At 45.2% G+C, this 24,020-nt stretch overlaps 1 protein-coding gene and 1 long non-coding RNA gene across 4 annotated transcripts in view; one reads left to right on the top strand and one right to left on the bottom strand.

Moving 5' to 3' along the window:
- SPPL3 (signal peptide peptidase like 3) overlaps window positions 1–7,515 on the bottom strand; it is a 111,685-nt gene extending 104,170 nt beyond the window's left edge. The window contains exon 1 of one of the 3 annotated variants that reach the window (XM_081283863.1): window positions 6,820–7,515. In XM_081283863.1, coding sequence (XP_081139989.1) covers window positions 6,820–6,842 — 23 coding nt within the window. In that variant the 5' untranslated portion in view covers window positions 6,843–7,515. Of the gene's footprint in view, window positions 1–6,575; window positions 6,745–6,819 lie in introns of those variants that run through there. The other 2 variants (XM_081283864.1, XM_081283862.1) reach the window with 2 other exon arrangements.
- A 9,960-nt stretch (window positions 7,516–17,475) lies between these two features.
- Window positions 17,476–18,247, top strand: LOC308645567. Its single transcript, XR_014021232.1, has 3 exons — window positions 17,476–17,639; window positions 17,773–17,898; window positions 18,001–18,247. It is a non-coding gene; the product is annotated as an uncharacterized lncRNA (long non-coding RNA).
- The last annotated feature ends 5,773 nt before the right edge of the window (window positions 18,248–24,020 follow it).

Genomic DNA, 24,020 nt, shown 5'->3' with positions numbered 1-24,020 from the left:
GCGCACTACCGCTTGAGCCGCATCCCCAGCCCAGGAAGCTATCTTTTAAAAGATCAAAATAAAACTATCAAAAACAAAAGGTTACCTTTATTCAATTCACAGTTTTCCTTTTTTTTGTGGAATGTAGTGATGGAATATGAATCTTGATACTTTTCAAAGAAACAATAAATCAATGACAAACTGCATGACAGATACATTGGCACATGCCAAAGTACCCCTAGGTTCAATCCCCAGTACCAAGAGGGGGAAAAACAATTTACAAACTATTCTATTTTTTTCCAAATGGTATTATTTGGCATTCTAAATAGAATGAAGCTCTCAAACGTGCTAAATAGAATGGACATCTCAAAAATGCTGATTAAACTGTGAAACAAACAAAAAAAATCATTTCTAGGCCACGCGCAGTGGCACACACCTGTAATTCCAGTGGCTCAGGAGGCTGAGGCAGGAGGATCATGAGTTCAAAGCCTACTTCAGCAAAAGTGAAGTGCTAAGCAACTCAGGGAGACCCTGTCTCTAAATAAAAAACAAAATAGGGCTAGGGATGTGGCTCAGTAGTCTAGTGCCCCTGAGTTCTATCTCTGGTATGTGCCCCCCCCCAAAAAAAAAAAAAGAAAAAGAACTTCTATAGCAAAGATTCTGTGTGAAACCTACTGGGATCTAACAAATAATGAAGACGACAAGTAGCATGTCTTTGTACAGCACTTAGCAATTTACACAGCATTCTACATACATCATCTCACTGAATCCTCACAACAACCTTATAGAGGACAGGCACAGTCACTGCACAAAATGCAAGACTGGAACTAAGGCATGGCTAGCTGACAGTTAATGAGAGGTAAAGATTCACTCTCAAACTAGAGATTTCATGATATGAAACCAGTAAAGAATTTGGTACTCATATATCAGAATTTCAAATGAAAATTTAATGAAAAATGAATTTTTGAATGATTATTTACATTCAGTATAATTCAAAAACATGTAAAAATAACTACAGCATACTTCTATTTAAGAGCACTACCTTAGTGGTTCTTCACTATCAATAAAACTCCAAAAGAGACATTATCTATAATTTTCCCACCAGGTTAAGGTAAACCCTATAAGCCAAAAAAATAAGATTCTTCTATAAAATCTCTATTAGGCTAATGCATAGTTACTGGTGTAATACTTTAAATATAGCTACAAACAACTTTCTTAGGGGCTGTTGAATGTTTCATTTTAAACTGTGGCCTTAGTGAGACCTATTAAAAAGCTGAGTAGTAACAATTCAATACAAGGATCATGAGGACTAACCGTAGATTTCTCCCTATAAACTGCATTTGGCTACCTGAAGCCCCCCTAAAAAGTGGTTAAAATTCCAGAAGGAGAGCCCTCCACTTCTAAATCTTTAGGTGAGGATTAGAAAATATGCTACAGAAACTCCCAAATTCTAAACATTTCCTAATTTATACATGCAACACAAAAAGCCAGTAATTTAATTCCTAAGAAGGAAAACTAAACTCCAGGTACATCAACAAGTAGATTACAGATTTTAAAAATCAAGGGTTGGGTGACAGAGCTCAGTGGTAGAGCACTTGCTTAGCATGTGCAAAGCCCTGGGTTTGATCCCCGGTATCACAAATAAACAAACAAAAAAAGGACAAAGATTTTAAAAATCAAAATGTATGCTCACTGGCTTTACTGCCAGGGAAAACAATCACATTAAGTTTCAGATGCCAACAATACTCAACTAAAATAGCCCTTGGTCAGACACTATCTTTTTAGAACATTTTCTGATTTTTCATAAAATGGTTTGATAAAACAAGTAAGAATGACAAAAATTAATATTATTGATGTTAAAATAAATGTAACTATATGGAACTATGTAACATCTCACAATTCAATGGCATTGTCATCTCTAAAACAAATGAACACACAGAAATCTACTTCGAGAAATACATGAACTTTGGGCATTTAAATCTGTAGTACTACTTGATAATTACAGGCTGATATGGTTACAAACTCTTTAGCTTTTTTCTCCCCAAAAGGCTTCATAATAGACACTGAGAAAAACAATTTAAATACTGATTCATGGTGTTATAACTTTGGCTAATTTTAGTTTAAATCATGCATCACCGAAACAATATTATCAAAGCACTTTAACTACAGGCAAAACATGTTTTTAAAATAATAAACAAATCTTCTAACATCTATAATTCTAGACATAAGTTTTCAACTAGTTTCTTTAAAAAAAAAAACTTTCAGCAGCTACAATCAGGTATGATCATGTCAGATGCAATGATCACAACAATAATCCTCAATTAGAACTGCCTTCCATTAGTTCTGAAGATCTGCATTATTGTTCATTCTCTGAGTTAGCACTATTTTGCAAATACGTGACATGAAAACGACCATTATCACAATAATATACCACCTCCATACAATTAAGCCCTGAAATTAGATTTTAAAATAGATGGCACAGGTAGACGCATTCTCACGCATTAATTCAGTACAATTTTATCAACCACCTATTGACAGACACTGGAGAGAGTGCCAAAACGGAAAGAGTCTCACCCTCATATAGTTTATTTTGTTTACTGTCATCTTTTTTTTTAATTAATGTCATCATTTTATTTTGCTTTGTTTATTTTTTTAATAAACAAAGTTATAGATGGACACAATATATTTATTTTGTTTATTTTCATGTGGTGCTGAGGATCAAACTCAGTGCCTCGCATGTATGAGGCAAGCGCTCTGCCACTGTCTGTCATCTTTAAGAGATTAAAAACAAGGCCAAAACAGGAAGAACTGCACTAAGGAATTAGGACTTTATTCTAACTGGGCCCAAAAGCCACTGCAGAATTTTAAGCATAGGACTGCCATGATCTGGCTTAAGTTGTTAGAAGGCCACTCAGGAGAATGGCCATTGTGTAGAGACCGGAAGAAACCCAAAGAGAAGGCTAATATAGGAACTTAAGCAAAAAATGGTTGGCTTAAAGTAATGACAGATTCAGTATCAGAATCTTAAGTGTCAAACAGTCTTGACTTTGAGCCCTTTTACAAACATTTGTTTCCTTAGGCAAATTATTTATACTCTTGGAGCCTTATCTTCCTTATTTTGCAATGCTTGTGAAACCTTAGCATATACAAAACAAAGAATAAAATTATTATGATAATACTTTGCTAATGAACTTGCTTGAAGGGTTTGGACAAACTGACTTCTTTCCCCCTTGCACAAACATTAACCTCAATATAAGTAATTTGTAGCAGGGTCCAAGTGCAATTATACAAGTACTGCATTGACATCCTCAAGAGACAAGCTCCTGTTTCTTCCAGAACTTACACTAAAATAAGTGCTCATAAGAGTACACCTAGAAAGGTGTTTTTCTCAAATTAATAAAATAAGTCTAGTTTGCACGTTCTGTTTGTGTTTTCACTTGCATTCTTTTACTTCCTCAGTGTATGAGCAAAAAAGATATATGCAAAATCTTGTCATTACATCATGATAAAGATCCTGGTGTTACTACCAGTTACTTTAAGTTCTCCTTTTAATTCTCAATAGCTTTTATCTATAAAATGGGATAGCATTCCTCATTCTTACAGCATTGGAACATCAGGAAATCCAATACCAAAAGTTCTTCTTTATAAGTACACGAATTATAAACATTCATCCTTTAGTAACCTCCCTCTGTATTTAATATTCTTTCAACAAAGGATAAGCCACCTTGAAAATTTACTATCATATTCACTCAAAATTTACTTCAAATTTAAAATTTACTCAAAATTTAACAGGGGTTATGTGCAAGACAATGTGCTAGGACCATGGGAGGACAAAGGTTAGTGTTTAATGAGGAGATTCAGTATTTACACAAGAACAGAAGGGAGTGATGCAGACAGAAATACAAGTATTAAAACTAGCTGAGCACAGTGGCACACGCCTGTAGTCCCAGTGACTCAGGAGGCTGAGGCAGGAAGATTGCAATTTCAAGACCAGCCTTAGCAACTTAACCAAATCCTGTCTCAAAATAAAAAATAGGAAGGGCTGGGAATGTGGCTCAGTGGTTAAGTGCCCATATTCAAGCCCTGATAACCTCCCCACCAAAAAATCAACAGAATAAAATAATGAACATCTGATGTACTCAACACTTAACTTCACTAATTACCAACTCCTGGCCAATCTTTTTTATAGCTTATATGTCCTATTACATGACAATCCTAAAGGAGTCTATTTTCATACATGTCTACATTCCTCACTAACTCCATTTTCAAGTCAAATCTATAGTGCCACAGCAGTCTCCACAGGTTGATTTTTCCTGAAGGCCACCTACAAGTAAGTAAAATGCAAGTCTTTTTTTTTTTTTAATCAATTCTTGATTTTTTAGCACAAGCCAAGGGAAGAGTAACATAGATGCTACAAAACTACAGGTAATCTAAAAAATGAGTTTACATATATACTTTCTGAAATACATTTCTATATTTATATTTCAATTTAAACAGGCAAAATACAGAATTCATGTTAAACAAAAGAATGAATCACAGGTGAAATGCTCTGGCCATTTCTTCGATCTTCTGAGACTATTTTCTCTTATATAAAATAGGAAAATATGCTCTTAGGGACTTGGGAGAATTAAATTTAATTCTGAGTGCTAACTCAGAGAATGAACAATATATTAAATGCCATGTGTGTACAGCTCTTTATATTATTGTCTGGTTAACTCAGAAAGAACTAGGAAGCTGTCCAGTTTTTCAAACCTCTCCCCTGTATATCATCTTCTCTCAATATGATGTAAAAAAAACTTTCTCCATCTCAAAACATGCTAGATGCGAGGGGTTAGCTAAACATCCTGATTTTTGAGGCGCTTCACTGCCTGTAACCTAAATAAAGGGAACTGAGATCTGAAGAGTTTTCAAATAAAATTATCAAACTTCACAAAGTAACTCCCCTTTAACTAATAGACCCAACCCACATTACATGGAGGTGGTGTGTAGCTAATCTACAGTAAAAACACTTTCCCCATTTCTCAACCACCCATGACTTCCATACAATACAGCAAGAACAAGGCAGCCATGAGAACTCTCACTTGGGCCAGAGTAGGAGCAGCTCTAGATGAGTTACCATGAAACATGACAGAGTCACCTCCAGCTTCAGTTCTTATTCCATCCACAAGAATGCTTGAACTGAAACCTTGCGTTTCACACCACCTGCTCCTGAGATGCAGCTCAATGCTGCTCAAAACTATTAAATAATTTTGTCTTTTTAAAATACTATACAGTCACAACTCTAAAATTTTAATTCTTGAAGAATTCCTTCTTTTCAATCTATTATTTTCTTGAAATTGTGTATACATTTTTAAGTTCCCTCTTGAATTATTATCTTCAATCACTAATAACCCTCTTTCCCCTATGTGAGGATACAATGAGTTCTTGATTTATCATAACCCCAAACACTACAAATCATCCATTTGGTTAAAGCTTTCTACCCAAAACCATTCTTTATATTCAGACATTACCGTTTTTTCATGTTTCCCTATGATAATTACAATTTAGTTATAATTATGGCACTTTGCAATTAAAAAGAGCACTTCATAAAGGTATTCATTTAATCCTTTTAACTTGTGAAAAAAGGCAATTCCCCTCTTTTATAGATGAGGAAAAGGGAATGAAGAACCCACTAGCTTGCCCAGTTACAAAACAAGTTAGAGGGTGAACCGGACCTCCAAATCAGGTCTTCCAACTCCAAATGTCGTACACTTCCCATCCTACTATGCTCTTTTCTAAGAAAGGAAGTCTGCCATTCTGTCCCAAACTGCATGTGCTTCAAAGAATAAAACATCTTTGAACAATCTCTCTAGAATGCAACCAGAATTCCCATCCCCACACCTCCAATCATCTATTCCTTACCTCCTCACTCTCAAGCCATTACTTCCTTCCCACCACACAATTTCCATACTTCACTCCCTTCCTTCCTTCCACCCCTTCTGCAGATATTCCACCTTGGCACGCAAAAAGGAGGGCCTCTCTTCCCGCTTGCCCCCAACCCTTATCAGGAAATGCATGCCCCTAAACTGCAAGGACGCATCGTTAAGACACGAAGGAGTACTTGATAAAAGTCCCACACAAATGGGCATAACTTGCAGGTCCTCCATCTCGGTATATGGCCTGGGGCACAAGCACACCTAAAATCCCTAAGAACACAGGAGCAACCCTTACAAAGACGCTGCCCATACCCAACCGCCACCAGAAGGTGGTCATCCAAACAGGCCCCCCTTCCAACTCCTCTCTATCAGGGGCCCACTCCTGGGCCTCTGGCCACCTTACCAACTCCCCCTTAGCTCTGGATGCCAGAGCTGAACAGCAGCCCCACAGACAAGACGGCTGCTTCTCTCTCACAACTTGAAAGTTCTGCCTCTTATCACCTGTTCTCACGGAGCTCCCTCTCGGCCCGGTGGCCCTCCTTTACCCCGGCCCGCCTCTCTCCGCCTCTCGATCCCCGCTGCCTCGTGGCCACCCCAGGTCAGTTCCGGGGTGCCGGTCGGATTCAACTTCCTATCCGCAGAGATTCCCACTCCCGGGGTCACAGTCCCCTTCTCCATCACCTGCTCCGCCCATGACCAAATGACATCCGCCGTGGCCGCCTCCATCCCCGTCCCCGGACGCCGGGTCCCCCCGGCCGCTCGCCGCGGTCCCCGCGCGCCAGCCGCCCCTCCGCCGGGGGCCAAGGGGGCGTGCACCCCCAGCCCGCGGCCCAGCGCGCACCTGTTCCGCCTGCTCTCCCCCCCGCGCGGCGGCGCGCGACCCCCACCCACGCCGCGCCCCGGCCTCCCGGAGCCCCGCACTCACCACGAGTAGGTCTGCTCCGCCATGGCGCTGACGCTCGTGGGCTCCGCCGCAGGCAGTGGCCGGGCCCCGCGGCGGCGGGCTCGCTCGCTCGCTCGCTCGCTCGCGCAGGGAGCGGAAGGCGCAGCCGGGGCCCGGCGCTTGCTCGCTCGCTCGCACGGCGGGCCGGGAAGGCGGCTGGCGGGGAGAGGCCGGGCTCCGAGGCGGCCCCGCTCCCTGGGCCCCGGGGCGGGGCGGGCTCCGCTCTCGGCCTCCCTCACCCGCGGCGGCGGCGGCGGCTCCGCTGCGGCTCTAAACCCAACATGGCGGCGGCGGCGGCGGCGCGGAGAACAAGGGGGCCCCGGGGCGGGCGAGCGGCAGCACGGGCCCGCGCTCAGCGCGCTGCGGGCTGCGGGAGCGCCGCGCTCGGGCGGCGGCGGCGGCGGCCGAGGGACATGGCCGGCGGGCCGAGGCGGCGGCGGCGGCTGAGGGGGGCGCTAGGCGATGAGGCAAGGCCGTTCGGATCACACCCGCCGATGGGAGGAGGGAGGAGGCGGGGGCGAGCCTGGGCCCCGCGCGGGTCACGTGCCCAAAACACGCTCACGTGACGCTCGCCCCGCCCCTCGCGCCCGGCCCATGCGCGGAGACGTCGGCTGTTGGTTCCAGGCTACTGGGGCTCCTACAGCCTCTGGCGAACGGACGCCTGCCGCCGCCGCGTGGGGCCGCCGCGCCCCCTCCAAGCGCAGCAGTCGCCCGGAGCCCCCCTTTTCCCGCCCCTTCCCGAGGTACTACAGCACCAGCCAATCAGGAACCGCGGTACGCGTCCGTTGACAGCCACTCATCTGTCAACCTTCAATCAACAGCCTGCTGCCCGCGGGTCCCCAACTGTCAGGTAGCCTGTCGGGCGCAGGCTGAGCGCTGCCTTCGCCCCTTCCTTGGTTCCGTCATTCATTTAGCAAATGTACCATGCAGCCAAACTTTATTGCGCCCAGGCTCGGTGCCAAGTAAAATACCCTAGGCTTGTCTTCATGTACCCAGTCAACAAATATTTATTGGGTGTCAACTATGTGTCAACTCATTCTGCTTGGTCTCACCCTCCAGGTGATTATATTTGAGAGGAAGGGACACCATCCAAGCCGATGCATAAATGAGGACAATTTCACGAGTTTTAAGATGATACTACATTTTAGGTAATGGGTCAAAGAGTGACTACTTAGTAGATGCGGTGGTCAAGGAGGGCCTCGCTGAGGAGGGTACATTTGAGATGACATTTGAAGGATGAGAACATCTAAAGATCCCAAGGAAGGAAGAGAGTTCTTGGCAGAAGGAATAGCAAGAGCAAAAGCTCAGGAAACTGCCCACCTGGAGGGCAGGAAGCAGGCACAGAAGTAAACATAACAGAACTAGACCCCAAACCAACAGTGAATCCTAGGATTAGGAGAAGAGAGAGAGGAGCCATGAGTTGAGGCTCCTGCATTGGGAAAAGTTTTCTCAGAAGTGAGTGGGGCAGGCCAGGTATGATGGATGGCACATGCTTGTAAACCCAGCAACTGGGGGAGGCTGAGGCAGGAGTATCACAAATTTGAGGCCAGCCTCAGCAACTAAGTGAGGCCCTGAGCAACTTAGTGAGACCCTGTCTCAAAAAAAAAGATGGGTTCAATCTCTAGTCCCCTGCCAATGTCTTGGCTTGGCACAGAATCACGAGCCACCACACAGCTTTGTAGATTCAAACAGCAATCTTTATTCGCGAATTCACACCGGCCTCCACACACGCTCTGGGGCAATCCCAGTTCTCCTCCGCCCAATTCCCCTACTCCACGAGGCTTTTTTCCAATATCCCATTTGAATCTCACGAGAACTCAACGGGAACAAGCAGCAGGAACACCCTAATCCCGGCAGCAATAATCTTCAACCTCCAACTTCTCTAAAACCCCTATTGTCTTAAACCGGGAACGCCTTAAAACCAAATTATCTTAAACCCGGATACTTCCTAAAACCTGGATCCACCCTGGTCATTGAGCAGGGTCACCTTTCTCAAACACACATGCAAGGTCACAGCAAATTTCCAAGGCAAGTCCATTTAACATGGGGTACGCTGGCAAGGAAATATCGATGCGTCATTCCTACTTGGCAATGGCCCTCAGCAGTCCCCTCCACCCAAAAGTGAGTGAAGCAGTCTGAAATCCTGAGAAGCTTACCAAGAAGAGACAAGGGCATGAGGCAAGGCTTACAGATGTGGAGGTTCATGGTTAGCTTGGTTCAGGCATGGGACAGATGATTTGTACTATGAATTACTGAGAAAAGAGACAAAGTCTGGTGCATTAAGGCCAGACTTTGAAGGGCCTAGCCAAGTCTCCCTACTATTGTAAATGAGGGGAAAACAGACATGCTAGTCCTCTTGGACACCCCTACCCCTCCCTTAACAGAGAGCAAAGCTCACACACCTGAAACCTGCATACCCAAGTGCTTGCCCAACTTTAGGCCAGGATCTAGCTCTGCTCCAGCTTCCCAGGGCCTGCCCAAACTTAACCGGAACACCACACCCTGACTCTATCTCCAAATGGATCAGTTGGCCATTACCCTGCAACTGCTGCTTGCCTGTTCCCGAGGGGAATCCTTTAGTGACAGAGCCAAGTACACTCTTCCTTCAGTTTCAAGCTCTCTGTCTTCCTCCTTCCCCAACTGCCAGGTGCCAGGACCAATCAGGTTCAATGTGTTTCCTATGAAGCTCCACCAGAGAGCCCTGGGAAATGGCCGGCTCTAGGAGAGCTTGAAGCGGGGCCCCAAGAAAATACTTAACCATCAGGGACCCTTCCTCTCACCATTAACACAGAGATACCAGCCTGCAGAAACCTGCCCAGCCATAAAACTACATGCTATGAGGAGACCAGAAGGCAAAGGACCTAAGTTCTTGACATTGATGGAGCTGGCACAATATTGCCAGGTGCGTTTTCAGTCAACTGTGCTCTTGAACATGACATGTAGTCGTTCTAAGTCTTGAAGGGGCTGGAGTGAAGCTTTAGGTCCCATGGGAAAGACCTGCAGAAGCGCCTTCTCTGAGGAGCTAAGAACAAAACAGAGCAGACACGTCATTCATGAAACAAAGATGACACAGGGAGCCTGGGCAATTCACCTGGGCTTCGGTTCCCAGTGAGTCATAGAACGCGAAGCCAAAGGACATGTTGGTATTGGGTGGATGCAACAGGAGAAAAAAATCTGGTGAAAGAAAGGAAGGAGAAGGTGTGGAGGAAAAGAAGGAGCATTTTCTCCTCTCCATCTACACCAGAGACTCCCCAGGTGTCTCCTGGGGAAACAGGCTCCAGGGCCTGGTCAAGCTCTCTGCAAGTTTGCAGTTCCCCGAGAAAGCCAGGCTGGAATAAGACTGCCCAACAGTTGGATGGGCAGCGGGTGGCACTGGTGGGAGAATTTTAGTCCTTCTGCCAGCCCCAAGCTGGAGCAGCCCCAGGTGTATTCGTGGCACTGCTGGGCCTCAGCAGACAGCCAGTGTGCCTGGCAGGAGATGTAGGCCTGGGCGCCCCCCAGGAGGGGTGACCTGGTCTCTTCCTCCTCCACTCCCCAGGTGAGAGGGCCGCAGCTTGTGCATGTTTGTTGAAAGAGGCCCTGGAAGCGGCTCTAATTATCACGGTGGTAATTATAGGCTGGGTTCTTCTACCCAGGGTGTTCAAAAGAGACCTGGGGAGTCTCCCTGGGACGAGTCACCTGCCTGAGGCAGACTCCCAGGAGGAGATGTTGCCAGTTCTGGTTGGGCTGCTTTGACACCGCTTCTGAGAGAGCTAAAGACTCAGGTTTGACCTAGATACCACCTGTCCCTCCAGCCCCCTCCCCTCTGTGCACCCCCTCTCCACATGCACAGGTGGGCTGGTTGGGTATTTTGGGGGGTTTTGTTTTTCTTTTAATTCCAGATCTCTGAATACATGCAAGAGGCTTTCCTATTGTGCCCCCTCTTTGTTCTTTTTAGATACCTGACAGTAGAGTTTATCTGGAGATATTAGACATACATGGAGTTTAACTTATTCTCATTAGGATCCCATTCTTGTGGTTGTACATGATGTGGAGTTTCACTGGTCATGTATTCAAATATGAGCATAGGAAAGTTATGTCCAATTTATTCTACTGTCTTTCCTTTCCCCATCCTCCCTCCCTTCCCTTCATTCCCCTTTGTCTAATCCAATGAATTTTTATTCTTTCCTCTCCCCACCTTATTGTGTATTAGCATCCACATATCAAAGAGAACATATGGCCTTTGGGTTTGGGGGATCAGCATATTTCACTAAGTATGAGAGTCTCCAATTCTATCCATTTACTGGCAAATGCCATAATTTCATTCTTCTTTATGGCTGAGTAATATTCCACTGTGTATATGTACCACAGTTTCTGTATCCATTCATCTATCTATTTTTTTAAAGACTTTTTTTTTAGTTGTAGATGGACATAATATCTTTATTTTATCCATTCATTTTTATGTGGTGCCGAAGATCATACCCAGTGCCTCACACATGCTAGGCAAGCACTCTACTGCTGAGCCACAACCCCAGCCCTCCATTCATCTATTGAAGGGCACCTAGGTTGGTTCCGTAGCTTGGCTATTGTGAATTGAGCTGCTATAAACATGGATGTGGCTGTGTCACTGTAGTATGCTGATTTTCAGTTCTTCAGGTGTAAGATGAGGGGTGGGATAACCCAAATATTCCAAGTTTTCTGAGGACTCTCCATACTGCTTTCCATAGTGGTTGCACCAATTTGCAGTCCTATTGGCATCCTATTGCCTCTTAACTGGGGCTTGCCTTCAATGTCACCTCCTCCAGGAAGTCTGACTCAACTCAACCTAGGCTGGGTTAGATACTCCTCGCCTGTGCTCCTGTCCTGCCTCGTAGCACTTAACACAGCGAACCATTGTTGTGTGTTTGCTTATCGTTTTCTCCCTCAGATTGTGAATGTTTGTGGGACAGGATGGTGGCTTGATGCCAGTTACCTCCCTGGTGTCCAGGATAGGACCCAGCTCAGAATAGAAACTTCAAATTTGTGGAATGAATGAGTGTGAGGGAGAAGGCAAACCAGGACGCAGAATAGCCACTTTCGCCTGAATTGTATTAAGTATCCACTTCTGTCCCCAGCTCCCTCCCTGACTGAGAGAGAGAATCCTTTAGGACAGAGAAATCTCTCATTAGGGACATTATGGGAAGAGAGAAGATCAGAAGTAAGGTATGTGAGGAGCTTATTAGATATCAAGTTACTTAAATTCTTTGAACATGGCTTTTTAAAAAAATGTTTTTTGAAAGCAGTTTTAGGCTTGCAGAAAAATCGATGGAAAAGTACAAAGAGTTCCTGTAGTCCCTCTCCTCCGACACACAATGTCCCCTATTATTTGCATCTAATATTAGTGTGGTACATTTGTTACAATCAATGATCCAATAATAATAGTTCACTCTTTGTGTAGCATAGCCAGTGGTTTAGACAAACATGTAATGGTGTCATACAGATGTCATACAGATTAGTCTCATTGCCCTAAAAATCCTCTATGTAATGGAGTACTGTGGCACATGCCTGTAATCCCAGCAACTTGGGGTGCAGAAGGATCACAAGTTCGAGGCCAACCTCAGCAATTTAGCAAGGTCCTCAGCAATGTGGCAAGACCCTGTCTCAAAATCAAAAAAGGGCTGAGGATGTGGCTCAGTAATAAAGCGCTCCTGAGTTCAATCCCAGTATCAAAGGAAAAAACCCACTTAGGTTTTGCCTATTCATCCCTTCCCCAAACCCTGGAAACCCCTGATCTTTTTATGGTCCATGTTTTGCCTTTTCCAGAATGTCATATAGTTGGAATCATATAGTATGTAGCCTTCTCAGATTGGCTTTTTTTCTCTTAGCAAAATACTTGAAAGTTTTCTCCAAGTCTATATGTCACTTAATCTTTTTAAAAATTTATTTACCTACTCTAATTTGTTATACATGACAGCAGAATGCATTTCAATTCATAGTACACATATAGAGCACAATTTGTCTTGTCTCTGGTTTTTCACTAAGTAGAGTCACACCATTTGCGTCTTCATATATGTACTTAGGGTAATGATGTCCATCTCAATCCACCATATTTCCTACCCCCCAGTCCCCCCTCCCTTCCCCTCCCTCCCCTTTGCCCTATCTAAAGTTCCTCCATTCCTCCCATGCTCCCTACCCCACCCCAATCCCCATTATGGATTAGCATCCACATATCAGAGGAAACATTTGGCCTTTGGTTTGGGGGGATTGGCTTACTTCCCTTAACATGATATTCTCCAACTCCATCCATTTACCTGCAAATGCATGATTTTATTCTCTTTTAATGCTGAGTATTATTCCAGTGTGTGTGTGTGTGTGTGTGTGTGTGTGTGTGTGTACCATATTTTCTTCATTCATTCATCTACTGAAGAGCATCTAGGTTGGTTCCACAGTCTAGCTATTGTGAATTAAGCTGCTATAAATATTGATGTGGCTGTGTCCCTGTAGTATGCTGTTTTTAAGTCCTTTGGATATAAACTGAGGAATGGGATAGCTGGGTCAAATGGTGGTTCCATTCCAAGTTTTCCAAGGAATCTCCAAACTGCTTTCCATATTGGCTGCACCAACTTGCAGTCCTACCAGAAATGTATGAGTGTCCTTTTTCCCCCACATCCTCGCCAACACTTATTGTAGTTTGTCTTCATAATAGCTGCCATTCTGACTGGAGTGAGATGGTATCTTAGAGTAGTTTTGATGTGGATTTCTCTAATTGCTAGAGATATTAGATATTTTTTCATATTTTGTTGATTGATTGATATCTTCTGAGAAGTGTCTGTTCAGTTCCTTGGCCCATTTACTGACTGGGTTGTTTGATATTTTGGTGTTAAGTATTTTGAGTTCTGTATAGATCCTAGAGTTTAGTGCTCCATCTGATGTGCCAGTGGTAAAAATTTGCTCCCATTCTGTAGGCTCTCTATTCACCTCACTGATTGTTTCTTTTGCTGAGAAGAAGCTTTTCAGTTTGAATCCATCCCATTTTGATTCTTGATTTTATTTCTTGTACTATAGGAGTCTTATTAAGGAAGTTGGGGCCTAATCCCACGTGATGGAGATTTGGGCCTACTTTTTTCCTCTATTAGGCACAGGGTCTCTAGTCTAATTCCTAGGCCCTTGATCCACTTTGAGTTGAATTTTGTGCATGGTGAGAGATAGAGGTTTAGTTTCATTTTGATGCATATGGATTTCCATTTTCCCAGCACCATTTGTTGAAGAGGCTATCTTTTCTCCAATGCATGTTTTTGGTGCCTTTGTCTAGTATGAGATAACTTTTATGTGGGTTTGTCTCCGTGTCCTCGATTCTGTACTATTGGTCTACATGTCTATTTTGGTGCCAATACCATGCTGTTTTTGTTACTATTGCTCTGTACAGTTTAAGGTCTGGTATAGTGATGCCACCTGCTTCACTCTTCTTGCTAAGGATTGCTTTGGTTATTCTGGGTCTTTTATTTTTCCAGATGAATTTAATGATTGCTTTTTCTATTTCTGTGAGAAATGTCATTGGGATTTTGATTGGAATTGCATTAAATCTGTATAGTGCTTTTGGTAGTATGGTCATTTTGACAATATTAATTCTGCCTGTCCAAGAACAAGGGAGATCTTTCCATCTTCTAAGGTCTTCTTTAGTTTCTTTCTTTAGCGTTCTGTAGTTTTCATTGTAGAGGTCTTTCACCTCTTTCATCAAGTTGATTCTCAAGTTGTTGGGTTTTTTTATGCTATTATAAATGGATTGGTTTTCCTAGTTTCTCTTTCAGAGGATTTGTCATTGCTGTACAGAAATGTCTTTGATTTATGGGTGTTGATTTTATATCCTCTACTTTGATGAATTCATTTATTAGTCCTAGAAGTTTTCTGGTGGATTTTTTTGGATCCTCTAGGTATAGAATCATGTCATCAGCAAATAGTGATAGTTTGAGTTCTTCTTTTCCTATCCATATCCTTTTAATTTATTTCATCTGTCTAATTGCTCTGGCTGGAGTTTCAAGAGCTGTGTTAAATAGAAGTGGTGACAGAGGGCATCCCTGTCTTGTTCCAGTTTTTAGAGGGAATGCTTTCAATTTTTCTCAATTTAGAATGATGTTGGCCTGAGGCTTAGCATAGATAGCTTTTACAATGTTGAGATACGTTCCTGTTATCCCTAGTTTTTCTAGTGTTTTGAACATAAAGGGTGCTGTATTTTGTTGAATGCTTTTTTCTACATCTATTAAGATGATTATATGATTCTTATCTTTAAGTCTATTGACGTGATGAATCACATTTATTAATTTCCATATGTTGAACCAACCTTGCATTCCTGGGATGAATCCTACTTGATCATGGTGCATCAGGGAGAGGGCAAGGGGAGGTAGTAGAAAGTCAGATTGATTAAATTATCTTACATGCATGTATGAATATGCCACAGTGAAACCTGCTATTCTATATGATAAATATGCACCAATAAAAATGTTTAAATTTTTACATCCTCTAGACAGCATATACGTGACTCTTCTCTTCCCTGTCTGACAATTTCTGTGTTTCAATTAGGATGTTTAGTCTGTTTACATTTGGTGTAATTATTGACCTGTCTAGGCTTGTTTCTACAATTTTGTTGTTTGTTTTCTATTTGTTCCATCTTTTTTGGGGGGGTGGGTACCAGGGATTGAACTCAGGGGCACTTGGCCACTGAGCCCCAACCCCACTCCCTTTTAATATTTTATTTAGAGACAGGGTCTCACTGAGTTGCTTAGGACCTCGCCATTGCTGAGGCTGGCTTTGAGCTTGCGATCCTCCTGCCTCAGCCTCCAGAGTTAATGGGATTATAGGCGTGCGCCACTGTGCCTGGTTGTTCCATCTTTAGTTGTGTTGTTGTTCTCTTTCTCCTTTCCTAACCCTATTTTGGGCAATGACATTTTAATCCTTTTATTAGTTTTCTTTCTTTCTCTCTCTTTTTAGTTATATCCTCTTTAAACTGTTTTGTAGTTGGCTGCTGTAGTAAGAACGAATCTCATGAATGTTTAGCTCAACAAATTGATATTGGGCCATTTCATTTGAAGTATAGAAACTTTGAACTGGTATAGTGCCGTCTGTCTCCACTCCCACCTTTTTGGCCATTCTTATTCTATAAATCACATTGATCTTGCTATAAACTCCACAGTAGGGCTGGGGATGTGGCTCAATCGGTAGCGCACTCACCTGGCATGCGTGCGGCCCGGATTGGATCCTCAGCACCACATACAAACAAAGATGTGTGTCCGCCGAAAACTAAAAAATAAATATGAAAATTCTCTATTCTCTTTCTCTCTCTCTTTAAAAAAAAACCCACAGTACATCATGATTTTAGCCTTTGAATAGTCACATATCTCTTCATAAAATCAAGAGAAGAAAAAAAATGTGAAGTTTTAAAAATGTTTATTCACATATTTACCATTTCGAGTGTTTTCCATTACATTTCATCTACCTGAATTTTCTTTTTTTTTTTTTAAATTTGTTCTAACTAGTTATACAAGATAGCAGAACGCGTTTCGCCTCATTGTACACAAACGCTGCAGGACTCTTCAAGTCTCTGGTTGTGGGCGGTGGACAGTCCCACCACATGTGCAGTCTTGGGTATCCCTAGGGTAATGATGTCTCAACCTGAGTTGTCACCTGGTGTCATTCCCCCTCAGCCAGATGAACTTCCTTGGTGCTTCTTTTATGCAGATCTTCTGGTGACAAATCAGTTTCTGCTTATCGCTAAGGTCTCTATTTTGGCTTCATTTTTGAAGGACAGTTCCCCTGGATGTAGCTATGATCTCTCTTGAGAGTTGGCCTTCCCGCACCCCCACCTCAGTGTCAATCCAGTGGGTTCCAACCTTCACTGTTGGCAATGAGAAGCCAGCTGTCATTTGTCATTATTCTGTTTATAATGAGTCATTTTTTTTTCTAGATGTTTTCAAGATCTTATTTCAGCGTCAGGAATCAAAAGCAGGATCTCATGCGAGCTAGACCAACACTCGGCCACAGAGCTACAAGCCCTTCCGTTTTCAGGATTTTTCTATCTGGGGATTTCAGCAGTTTGACTAGGGCGTGCCTAGGCAAGATTGGCTTTGTGTTTTTATCTGCTTGGGCTTCAGTGAGCTATGTGTGTGAGAGTGTGTGTGTGAGTGTGTGTGTGTGTGTGTGTGTGTTGCTGAGGATTGAACCCAGGGCTTCACACATGCTGGGCAAGGGCTCTACCACAGAGCCACATCCCTACCCCTTTTTACGTTTTATTTTGAGACAAGGTCTCAGAGTTGCTTAGACTGGCCTTGAACTTGTGATCCTCCTGCCTCAGCCTCCTGAGTGGATGGGATTACCGGTGTGTGCCGCTGCATCCAGCAATCACCAGGATCTCTGAGCTTACAAATTTGTCTGAAGAAATTGGAGAAATCAGTAAACACTTCAAATATTTTTGTGCTCCATTCTCTTCTAAAATTCAAACTGCATGTGGCATGCAGATCTTTTAATGCTGCCCCACAGGCCCATAAGCTTGGTTTAACTATCTATTTTTTCTCCCTTTACTCTTTAAATTGAATCATTTGCACTGACCTGTCTTCACATTCACTCTTTGCCATCTTCATCCTACTATTTTGTGCATTTTTATTTCAGGTTATTTTACTTTTCGGTTCTAGAATTTCCACCTTGTTCTTCATAGTTTTTATTCTGAGGATCCACATCTGTTCTCCTTCATTTTGACTAAGTTTCCATTAAGGCCTTGAAGATGTTAAGAATTGTTTTAAAACCCTTGTTACTGATTCTGACATCTGGAACCTCACTCTTTCTCTTCGTGGGCTGTGAGTATGATCAGTTTTATGTTTCTCCATATGTCTGGTCTGGATTGTTGTATGCCGGTCACTGTCAAGGTACATTGTAGAGACCTTGGATTCCGTTATATTCCTCTCAAGAGCATTCCTTTTGTTTTAGCAGGCAATTTACTTGGCTGAACTCAAACTACAAACTATTTCTATTGGAGACAGCAGTGGCTGAAATTTCCACCAGTTCTTCCAACTTCCAAGCTACTGAGCTTACTGGAATTTCTGGAACCTCCTATGTGTGAGTAACAACCAAGAGTTTGGACAGAGTTTACATAAATATTTTGTGACTCATTTGCTTTACAGTTTATTTCTTTCAGGAACCTCTCCCTTAATTTTTTAGCCATTCTTCTTGCCTAGAACTCTACTCATGACACCAGAAACCATTGTGAGTGCAACTTTCAGCAGGCACAGTGGCACACACCTATATTCCTATGACTCAGGAGGCTGAGACAGGAGGATCACAATTTGGAGGCCAGACTCAGCAACTTAGAAAGACCTGTCTCAAAATAAAAAATAAAAAGAGCTGGGGCTGGGCACAGTGGTGCAATTCCTGTCATCCCAGGGGCTCGGGAGGCTGAGGCAGGAGAATCGCGAGTTCAAAGCCAGCCTCAGCAACTTAGTGAGGTGCTAAGCAACTCAGCAAAACCCTGTCTCTAAATAAAATATAAAAAAGGTCTGGGAATGTGGCTCCATGATTAAATACTCCTGAGTTCAATCTCCGGTATGAAAAAAATAAAAGAAAAGAAAAAGACTACAACTTTCTATACATCCTCACCTGCCACACAAATTAGAGTGCCCTTGGATGAAAGGCACCCTGTGGCGTTCCTAGCTTTCAAGTGTTAACCCTCCCACAGTTCTGCAGTTCATGTTCCCCAGTGCCTTCAAATCATTGGGGATCTTGTTGTGTTTTATTTTGTTCAGATTTTATAACTGTTATGGTTGTAACCATGGTTATCCAAGGCTTGGTTATCCTGACTGAGTTATCCAGACACACCACACCCTTACATGAGTTAACCTTTTAAATTCCCCAGGTATAAGCTGGGGAAATTGAGGCCCTGAAAAACCAAAGCATGTGTCCAAGGTCACACAGGATTTGAAACCTGATGATACTGCCCTGTGCTTGCTCCCCTTCACTCCCCACCCCCAAGTCTCCAAGGTGGTTCAGATTCTAGAGTCTTCTGGGGAAACACTTGGAGATGGGAGGAGGGGAGAGCCCTCAAAACCCCTGCTCGGGCCAGGGTGGTAGTTTCCAATCCACAACATCAGAATCATTTGAGAACTACGAACAATGTGGACTCGATGCCCACCTACTAGATCAATAGCTGTAACCCGAGGGACTGGAATCTACGTCTGATGCTGGGTCCCTGAAGGTTCCAATGTCCAGTCAGGATTGAAACCCCCTCTGGTAAAACAGAGCACTCCCTGCTGGTATCACACAGGACTCCCTTGTCCCTCATGCTTCATCTAGTGGGTGACACTATTTCGTCACTTGCTAGCTGTGTGGCCTTGGGCAGACTGTACCCAGAATCCCCTCCCCAAAGTTAACCATCTTTGCAACGAATCTATGCCCTTGCTGAGTTCCTCTCCCCAACAGCAGGAAACATTTTAAACTTATCCCAGAGCCTGAAAGGACGTCTTAGAAATGGTTCAGATGTGGGGAGCTTGAGTTGTACCCCTTCTTGCCTATCAGAGGGTGCATCATCCATGAACACCCCCCCCCCCCCCCCCCCCCGTGGCAATTCTGGATATTGGAATAGGGTGTGGAAATCACAAAGTCAGGCTTAAATAGTGGATACTACCAGTCGGGAGTGCCCTCAGGGGCCCAGGCTTGACCCAGGACCCATGGGAGGCAACTCTGTTTCTTTTTTTCTTTTTTGATACCAGGGATTGAACTCAGGGTCACTCAGCCACTGAGCCCCATCCCAGCCCAATTTTGTATTTTATTTAGAGACAGGGTCTCACTGAGTGTCTTAGGGCCTCGCTAAGTTGCTGAGGCTGGCTTTGAACTTGCAAAATCCTGTCTCGGCCTCCAGAGCCGCTGGGATGATAGGCATGGGCCACCACACCCAGCTGGGAGGCAAGCATTTAATGCCCTGGTTTTTAGATGCCCGCTGAGCAGGTTGGTGGAGGGAAGGAGCCTACCCCTTCTGATAAATTTCTTTTTGGGACCCCTCCCCAGAGAAGCCTTTCCTGGGGGTATACTCCAAGATGGCCAGTACCTGGCATGCAGCTTGCTGCTCTTGGGCCACCCCCATCACATCAGGGCAGTAGTGTCAGTGATCTGCAGAGCTCAGACAGCTCCAGGGAGGGAGGGAGGAGGACCTACTGTTTCCTGAGAACCTTCAAGGTGCCCGGTGCCCTTATCTTACCATCTGCTACCCTACTGGGGTGACAGCTTTCTTTTCTTTTTTCTTTTTCTTTTTTCCAGTGCTGGGGATGGGACCCAGGACCTTTGGCCATCCTAGGCAAGCGCTCTCCCACCCAGCCCCAGCCCCAGCCCTATTTTCACTTAGGGAGCTGAATCCCTAGCACCCTAGCACCTAGCACCCTAGCACCTCGCAGGACAGACACTGGATCTTGAATCATGGAAGTGGTAAATGACGACCGCTGTCTGGGTGCTCGGGAGGCCCCAGGCAGGCCTCAACTGCGACGACCCTCTTAATCATATGTGTTGGATGAGAATTTTGCCACAACCCCACGAGGTTGGAGTCTTTCTTCCCATTTTCTATAAGAGTAAATTGAAACCCAGAGCAGGTAAAGAGGTGATCCAAGGACAGACAGCCTAGATCCAAGAAAATGGGGCAGCCCCAGAATGGAAGGGCCTGGGTGGCAGGGAGGGAGGTGGGGGAGGGGAGATAGAGCAACAGGAGGGGTGGGGGGTGGGGGTGCTGGGGCCACTGCCAGGAAGTTGCCTCTTTGAGCAAGTGTCTCTGAGCTGCCACCCGGCCACTCCCCCAAGAAATTTGCTGACTCTTCAAGGACCACACCCTTTCCCCACAGGAAGAGGCAGAAAGTAACCTGGGGGTTCACCCTGGCCACCTGGGGGAGGGGGAAAGGGAACAGAGGCTGCCCTGTGGTCACAAGCCCCTACTTCCATGAGTTCTCTGGTCAGATCCTATCCCGGGGCCTTGGGCTGGGGCAGTCTGGGTGGCAGGTGGCTCTCCACAGTGCCTGCGATGAGTCACAGGTGACACCCCTGCCCTGGAGCCTGGGCCTCCCTGGGCAGGTAAGGGCATATCCCAAGGTGGCTGGCCGCCACCGCATTTCAGAGGACACCCACTCGCTCTGCCTCATTGCTCAGTGAGATCGCCCCCGGGTTTCCTTCCTGAGGGGACCACAGGTGGCCCTGCCCACCTGGATAAGCCTCAGGTGACAGAGGGACCCCAACAAGGCAGATCCTGGGGGTGGGGCCCAAATGTAGCCCCTGTGCCCGGGCTCTTCTCAGGGTGACACAAATGACCAAAGCTGCCCTGGCCACTCAGCCCCACCCTCCCAGCCACTGTCATCATCTCCCCCGCTGTCCCAGAAGCTCTTCTGCAGAGCTCCTCACTGTCCACCTGGATCCACTGTCCACCTGGATCCACTGTCCACCTGGATCCGAGTGAGCTCAGCACAGAGGAGGTGCCCCACAGGGACAGAGAAGCCACAGTGGGAAGTGGCCTGTTGGCAGCCCACCTGCCTGCAGTCCTGAGGCCACAGGGCCCCACCCCCACCAGGCCAGCAGGAAGGGTCCCCAAGTACCCCAAGGAGGCCCTGCCATCTGACAGGGGCCATGGACTCTAGGCGGGGGCTCGCTCTCCAGGTCCAGAAGCAGGACTGCTCTTTGCAGGGAAGGGCCCTGGACACCACCTGCAGGCCTCCCACACTGGGCCACCAGCTCCCTGGGAGGCTTTTTGCTGTCCTGGGTGCCTCTGACCAGAGCCTGCAGGACCTCCTGTTGAGCTGCCGGGGAGGGTCCCTTGGCAGAGCTGTTTGGGCCCCACATGAGCTCCTCGCTTCCTGTCTTCACCCACAGCCCTTTGTACCAGGGCAAGGAGGACCCGGACTCCAAGCCCAGCTCAGGTTGTTCCTGGCCCCAGTCCCTATTCTCTCCAGCCAGCCCTCAGGGAGACCCTCTCTGCCAGGGGCTTCCTCCTAGGACTTCCTCTCAGACACCCCTTTCCTTCCTCCGTCAGCCTCTGTCCGCTCCTTCAAGCCCGTGGGGCTGGTGGGGACCTGTCTGAATCCCAGGTTCTGGTGCCTGCAGAGGGTGTGTTTCCTCTCCCAGGAAGCCCCAGGGGTCCCCTGCCAATCAGGGGTGTGGCTGGGCATGTCCCCTAGGGGATCCCACCTTCTTAGCTACTGGGGGACTAGCCCTTCCTACTCCAGGGGGGCAGATGCAGAACCTCAGACCCATCTTGGAATCTGACACTGAAGTGAATCCTGGGTTTGGCAATACCCCCCGGAGTCAGAGCACATCCAAGTTTGAGGAGCCTGGTCTCATCGTGGGAGAGAAGCAGTCTAAAAACAAAAAAACCCACAACTTCAGGAGCAATCATGCTTTGGCTCGTAAAACAGGAAGGAGGTTCACTGATGTTTATTTTGTAATTAAGCCTTATACCATCTACAGGCTTTCATCCAAGTTCACACTGTCAATGAAGCTTTTTATGGTCATCTTTATGGTCACACTATTTAAAAATCGCACCTCCTGCCACGCATTCTGTGTTCCTTGCCCCCTTTCCAGTATTAGTTCTTGCTAGAATGTGTGTAACCATCTGACAGATGAAAAATACCATTTTAAAATGTGTACATTGTTTCTCTCTCCCCTTTTAGGTGAACTCTATGAAGGCAGACACAGATCTGTCTTAGATGCTGCTATATCCCCAGGATCTACAACAGAGCCCAGTATTCCACAAGCCCTCAAAAAATGTCTTTGAAATTAATGTTATATGATATATATATACACACACACAATTATTACGTGATAAAATGATGAATTTATCTAACAAAAAATTAATTTCCAAAATACATAAGAAACTCAAACAAGCTGGGCATGGTGCATATGCCTGTAACCCCAGCAATTTGGGAGACTGAGGCAGGAGGATCACAAGTTAGGGCAGCCTCAGCAACTTGGGAGACCCTGTCTCAAAAAAAAGGGCTGAGGATGTCGCTCAGTGTAAAATACCCTTGGGTTCAATTCCTAGTACCAAAAACAAAAGCAAAAGCAAAATCCCTCAGATAACTCAAGAACACCAGGAACAAACAACATAATCCAATTAAAAATAACAGACCTTTCTCAAATGAAGATACACAAATGGCCAAGGAGCACATGAAAATTTGTTCAATGTCATTAAAATTGTTATGGCTTAGATATGAAGTATTTCCTCAAGAGCTCAGGTGTTAAGCAGTACAAAACTGCTCAGAGGAGCCGGACACGGTGCCGCACACCTGTCATCCCAGCAGTTTGGGAGGCTGAGGCAGGAGGATTGCGAGTTCAAAGCCAGCCTCAGCAAAAGCAAGGCACTGTCTCTCAATAAAATACAAAATAGGGCTGGGATGTGGCTCTGAGTGAGTGCTCCTGAGTTCAATCCCTGGTCCCCCTCCCCACCAAAAAAGGCTGTTCAGGGGCTGGGGATGTGGCTCAAGGGTAAGGTGCTCTCCTGGCACGCGCAGGGCGCTGGGTTTGATCCTCAGCACCACATAAAAATAAAGATGTTGTGTCCACCGAAAACTGAAAAATAAATATTTTTTAAAAAGGCTGTTCAGCGGTGAAATGATTGGATTGTGAGAGCTGTGACCTCATCAGTGGATTATTCCATTTGACAGGTTAATAATTTGAGCCCACTGCTGTGTGATAACTGGCAGGCAGGGTGTGGCTGGAGAAGTAGGTCAGGGGGGGTGCCTTGGGGAATAAGCCTTGTTCCTGGCTCCTCGATGTCTGTCTTTCTGCTTCCTGGCTGCCAGGAGCCAACAGCCTTCCTCAGCCACACCTTCCACCATGATGTCCTGCCTCCCCTCAAGTCTCCAGAGCAATGGAGTTGGTTGGCCAAGGTCTCAGGCTCCGAAACCACGAGCCCCAAGTCAACTTTTCCTCTTCCAAGTCATTCTTGTCTGGTATTTTGGTCACAGTGACAGAAAACTAAGACTCTAATCATCAGGGGAAATGTAAAGCAAAAGGAGATATCACTTCACCCCAGTTAGAGTGGCTATTATCAAAAAGACAAAAAACAAGAAAACAAAACAAAAAACAAAACCCAAACAAACAAACCCCGCCCCCAAAACCAAATGTCAGCCAGAATGTGGAAAAAGAGGAACTTGCATTCACTGTTGGTTAAATATAAATTAGTAGAGTCTTTATGGAAAACAGTGGGGAGTTTCCTC

Source organism: Spermophilus citellus (genome assembly GCF_964194105.1).
Source record: "Spermophilus citellus genome assembly, chromosome: 3".
Lineage (NCBI taxonomy): Eukaryota > Metazoa > Chordata > Mammalia > Rodentia > Sciuridae > Spermophilus > Spermophilus citellus.
This window is presented reverse-complemented; position numbering and strand designations above follow the sequence as displayed.